At 53.0% G+C, this 5,769-nt stretch overlaps 1 protein-coding gene across 1 annotated transcript in view; it reads right to left on the bottom strand.

Moving 5' to 3' along the window:
• Window positions 1–5,218: 5,218 nt before the first annotated feature.
• Window positions 5,219–5,769, bottom strand: part of PCGF1 (polycomb group ring finger 1) — a 2,384-nt gene continuing 1,833 nt past the window's right edge. The window contains exons 7-9 of the mRNA XM_010829714.1: window positions 5,684–5,769; window positions 5,469–5,549; window positions 5,219–5,365 (exon numbers count right to left, since the gene is read on the bottom strand). The exon at window positions 5,684–5,769 is cut by the window's right edge and continues 1 nt beyond it. Coding sequence (XP_010828016.1) covers window positions 5,318–5,365; window positions 5,469–5,549; window positions 5,684–5,769 — 215 coding nt within the window. The 3' untranslated portion in view covers window positions 5,219–5,317. The remainder of the gene's footprint in view (window positions 5,366–5,468; window positions 5,550–5,683) is intronic.

The following is a 5,769-nucleotide window of genomic DNA, read 5'->3' as shown; positions in this document are numbered from 1 at the left end:
CTGGGCGGCCCCTAGATTCTGTGTACCACAGACTCCCCGCCTAGCCGCAGCTCTGGCTCATAAAGTCGTCGGCAATAAAATTGCCTTCCCTGGCCCCAACGGCTGGGGATTTGCGAAATTTCAAGAAGGAAGAGCAGAGCTGACAGTGGTAGGGTCCCCAGCCTCACCTAGTAAGAACCTCTATCTCCTGACCTGGCCCCCTCGTCCCGCCCCACCCCTGCGGAACTCTCTTAAAGAGGTCCGGCGGCTGGAAGTTATTAGCGCGGCGCTGGGGGCTGGGGGACTGGAGACTTGGAAGGACCGGAGGGCAGGGCGACTGTAACCGGGGATTCTGGGGATGCCACGGGGAAGCGAGCGCAGGTGAGTGGATTCTTCTGGCTCTCTGGCCGAATCCAAGGCCGTCCTGCCACGTCTCAGAGGCCTCGAGGAAGTCTAAACACACGGAGAACCGGCCGGAGACCTGGATCTCAGGAAAGAGAACACAGCAAACCAGAGCTGCTGTTACTGCCCAGGAGGCCAGTGAAGACTGGCCTCCACAGAGGGCCTCCTGATTAGTCTTTCCATCTATCAGTCGATCTGTCTGTCTTTGTCTTCCTATTAAGCTCCTATAGTTGGAGTATGGCTCCTTCAGTCTGGAGAGGCCCAAAAACCACCCAGCATCTGCAACAGTGGGAACCACTCACTGCCCCAGAGCATCAGGGCCACTCACTGTAGAAGAGTAACCTCAAGGGCAGACTTCATCTACCCAACCAGATCTGGAGACAGAACCCCTACAAACCCAACTGCAAGTTCTAAGACCAGGGATATTCTTTTCTATTTTATCCGAGTCCCGTCTTCCTTCTCTCCCACACTTATTCTAGTCCTGGGCTCACACCACATCCTTCCACTGTAGGAAGAAGGCAGCTCTGGGACAGCACTGCTCACCAGTGAAGGTTCAACAGGGCAAGGATTTTGTTCATAGGTCACATCACAGAGGCAGAGAAGCCCTGCCACTCCTGGGGAACTCACCATTCCTAGGGAACGCGGGGTTTTCTGTTTTCTTCAAACAGTGCCATGAAGTCCCTCCTGGTCACCTTCTCTGTAGACTTCCTCCCACGATTTGTGCTGTGATCCCCTGAGTCCACCTGTCTGCTCTGGGGCAAGTGGAGCCTGAAGATGGGGTGCACCAAACAGAGCTTGGGAGAGCCAAGACACCTGGATAAAGATTCCTTGACAAGGACAGGAAGGCACTTTGATAATGGGGGTCAGGGAACCTCATGTAACCGGAGGCATTGACCTAGTCCACATCCAACAAAGGTGGAGAAACACAGGGTCTTCTTGATAAAGGACTCCCTCCAATGACGCTCCCCGTCCCCTGAGACACACCCAGATACTCACATAGTACCTTCATGGCAGCCTAAGCAATAAACTCAGCCCAGTGGGCCCACTGTTGGGTCAGAGAGCAGACAGTGGAAAGCTGAGAGGCCTCAGGACCTTGTTAACTGATTATTAATGGTGGCAGGTGGCAGAGAGGCAGGAGGCCTCAGCCCTCTGAACCATGCTGGTGGTTTCACTTAGTCTGCAAAGAAGGTTTTTCTAGGGAGGCTGTAGGAGCTGCCTAGCTCATGTCCTGCCACCAAAAAGACACTGTGACCTTTACTCATGCATCTTCTATGTAGCTTTTATGTCATCTCTTCTGCTCTTAGTTACTCTTGTGTGTTCTTGTGGAGCGCTCCTGAAGGGCCTTTGCTTTCTTCCCCTTCTGTCTCTCAACCTTTTCCCCTTGCCGCCAGGCTTACAGAAGGGGTTGGACAATGGGCTTGGGCAATCCCCAGATGTGGGTTTTGGGGAGGAGAGGGAAGGAGAGACTAGTCAAGGGAAGAGGTTGCTGACAGCAGAGCCCAGCTAAGGTCATCCCAGCAGCCAGGGATTTGTCCAGACAATTGTGGGGCCTCAGGAGGGGACTTTTCCCAGCAAAGCCCCTGGAACCTGAGCTGGGGAGAAACCAGATCCTCTGAGGGGTGTAGGAGGAGGGGGATGATTAATGAGGGAGATTAAGAGATTAAACCTGGGTTGAGGAGGGGGTGTTCAGCTGTCTCCTAGGCTTCCCCCAAGCCCAACTTGACAGTGGCTGCGCTCCAGTGCACCTCTTCCTGCCGTATCACCCATCCCCATGGCCCCAGCCTCTCTGCCCTGGGTCCTTAGAGAAGGACTTGAGCCTACATTCCTGCCTGCCACTCCCCTTCTTTGATGGATTCTCCCCATTGTCCCTTCAGAGGACATTCGGGGGCCCTCTGCTCCCTCACTTGGTAGAGATCCCCTCTTTCTCACTTTCTCTTCAGAAGACACCTCCACTCCCACTTAAGGATGCCTTCTCACACACACCCACCACCCTCTTTCAGAATTCCCTTTCCCCATCACCCCCATCTTATTTCTCATTCCCTGCCACTGCATCTCTGACTTGCCTTTGTCCATTTCACCCTCTCATCTTGTAGATGCCTCTACCCAGGCCTACCCCCGATGTACCCCCTCTTCTTGATATCGGCTCAATAAATGGCCTTCAGGCCCCTGGATTTCCCACCGTACACGTTTCTCTGAGTTCTGTGAGTGAGAGAAGCGGGGACGAGGATCCTCAGAATAACCTCCTAGGGGTGGTGGACGACCGAGAAGGACAGCCCCAAGAGGCGTGCTTCTCCTCACCATCCCCCCATCTTAGAGAAAACCTGTTAACCAGGATGAGAGGGCCATGAGTGTTTAAATGAAGAAACTCCAGACAGAAGAGCTGGGGCCGGAAGTCCTTCCATTTCACACACCTCTGGGATGGTTTTCTCTTTCAGAAAACGTTAATGCAGAGTGACCCGATTCAGACATAAATCTTCCTTACTTCCAGAACGCTGGGTCTGTGCGTTCTTTAGGCCTTTTACAAAATTCTCCATGCAATTGCTGCCAACTCGGGGGGTCTGCAGGCTGGGGTGGGGGAGCAGTGGGATGCTCACCACCTGCACCACAGCCCGACACTGGCATACCCCTTGAGGCGCACTGTCCCAGGGAAGTCCCTTTTCCCTGTCTCCTTACCATCGCTCACCTCCAAGTCCTGGGAGAGGGACCAGCCTGAGAGGGACCTGTACTCCTCTGTGCCAAAGGGGAGAGCAAGTCTCAGTGCCCAGGTGAACGTGGACCACGAAAAGAGCTTGGTGAGAAAGGGCATCAGGAGCACGGGCAAGCTTGGCCCTGCAGGTGAGGACTGACATTTCCACCCTGGCACCCCATGAGGTCTGGGGCAACTGGGAGCATGCTGGGGCAGCCCTACAGCTGCTTCTCTGAGCAGGCATGTGTGTTCTGGGCCACTGAGCCCAAGAGCACTGCGGGCTTGACTTGCCCACCCTGGCACAGATAGAGACCCAAGTGATTCCGAGGGGCAGGATCTGTGTGGGGCAGGCTGGGGAGCGAAGTAATGGACCCATAGCTAGAGAATGGCGAGGTACCTGCAGATGGCCTGCATCAGCCGGCTGCCACTGCTGCTGAAAAAAGAAGGCTCTGCTGAGCTGGGGGTCAGGCAGGGAGCCATGCCACCCCAGATCCAGGCCTGAGTGCCTTCTGGGGCTTCTTGGCTGCATGTCATGTGTCATGAAAGGCCTCATCCTAAGGCTTGGTTCTCAGGTCTCCCCCAGAGTTATCTTCTGATTGGGCCTGCTAGACATCAAGCTGCCGCCAAGCCCCAACTGGACTATTATGCCAGAAAAAGTCCCCAGGGGTATTTCCATTCTCCTTACCTCCACTACCCCACCCCACCTGCCTTGGAAATGCCATTTCACACACAAATGCCTTGAGAACAATCTGAATACTGTGGCTTGAGTGGGCCTGGGACTACCCAGAGCTTATATTCAGGGAGAAGAGAATAGGGAACCCTGGGATAGATATAATTAATCAAAATCCTCGAGATATGTGCTGGTGTGGAGGCAGGCCAAAGACTCTGGAAGAAGGCCTGATTCTGACTGAGGAAAGGTTTTCTGGAGGAGGTGAATTTACGCTTTCAAGAACAGCTGGGGGCAGGGGGTGGGGGATACAAATCAGGCATGAGTCCTGAAGCATCGGAGATTCAGGAATCCTGGATATGGTACGAGGAGGGAATTGTGCCCAGGCAGTGTCCACCCTGGGCCCTGTTCCCTGCCCAGCTTGTACCTAGGGCTCTGCCTTGCGTCTGCAATCCCTCCACATAGGCCTTTCTTTTGGCCTACAAGCTTCATCCATGGGGAGCAAAGCCCTGGCCTGCTGTGTCCTGGGAGAGAGCTCAGGTTTTTTGCCCCCGGAGTCTCTGGCTCCTCTGGCCAGTTAAGGGTTTTTCACTAACCCCTTTCCCAAGTCCTCTGCCACCCAGTCTCCATCTAGGGAAGCTCAGGCACCTTCAGCCCTCACAAGCTATGCTCAGCGACCCCCTTGAACTCATACTGTCAGACTTTGGCCAGCGCCAGATTTAGGCTTTAACATCAGGTTCTGGCAACATCTATGCTGCCTGCACCATTTAGCTTGTCCCAGATTCCACAGCAGCCCATTAGCTTCTTACAGGAAAAACACCTTGCTTTGGCCTCCAGTTCCCTCCTTTGTTACTGTCTGGCTCAAACTGACAAGGAATGATTGCTAAACTACTCAATAGAGTTCTCACCCTGCTGCTTCCCTCTTGTTCCTAAAAGGTGGCCTTTCTGGGAACCAGTTCCCTTCTCTCAACCACCCTCTCCACACCCTGGCTTCACCTAGCCCAGGCACCTGAATCTCACATGGACAGCAGGTTTCCAACTGTGACGATCCCCAATGTGTTCTTGCATCCCATTTTTTTTTAAAGGCTCCTCCCATGGTGCAGTTCTTTGTATTTTCTTTAAAATATCACTCTTCTTCAATCCTGCAGTGGCCACTATCAGACCCTAGCCCCATTCTCACCACTACTGAATTAGGACACCTGATGCACTCAGGTCTGCTTTACACGTGGTAGCGTTCAAGGACAGTGAGAGCACCCCTTCCCTTCACCAGAAGAGGAAGCTATGAGTGACCTGGTTCACTCAGCTCACTTTCTGAGTTTTACATACGTAAGGTTCTCCACGGCTGTCCTTTGGTAATTCACTGAGGGGACACCAACACAGAAAGGTCCTCCTTTTTGATGAAACTCAAGAAGACTTCTCAACAGGGAAGCAGGACACAGGATAAAGCAGGGGTGTGTGGCAGAACAAAACAGGGCAAGGAGAGCTGCTTTTTTCAAGTTTTTATTTCAAAAAATAAAGCCGAAGTTAATTTCACATAAATATCTGGGGAGGGGAGGGGACAAGGAAGGGTGGGGGCTTGGCCCCTACCTCCTCTTCTCTTTCACGCTGTATTGTAAAAGCAAAGGGGATGGCTAAGGAAAAAACAATGGGAAGAAGTAGTCAGTGGAAATGTTCTTACCCAGAAGGCCCCCTCAGCCCACCTCTGCCCTGGGGACTGCCTTGGCACTGCCTTACTTTGCCGAACCAGTGGGACAGCCATATCTGCTTCATGGTCATGTGATCAGGGAGAACTTCATTGTCAAAAAGGAGCTGCACCTGGGAAGGAGACGGGCAAAGTTTCAGAAACTATTCTCTTGCCCAGGTCAAGAACTACCAAGTCTACCGTTGACTCTGTTCCTTTCTTACCCCTTTCCGTCCCCTCAAAAAAAAATCTACATGGGAATACTCACATGCTGGGGATTTAGCATCAAGCGATGACACAGGACCCTCCGGAGATGACGAACTTCAGCTCTAACAGAACACCGGACATATTTGT

This window comes from Bison bison, unplaced genomic scaffold, assembly GCF_000754665.1.
Source record: "Bison bison bison isolate TAMUID 2011002044 unplaced genomic scaffold, Bison_UMD1.0 scf7180017864508, whole genome shotgun sequence".
NCBI classification, from domain to species: Eukaryota; Metazoa; Chordata; class Mammalia; order Artiodactyla; family Bovidae; genus Bison; species Bison bison.
The sequence above is the reverse complement of the archived record's forward strand: the minus strand, read 5'-3'. Positions and strand labels throughout refer to the sequence as shown.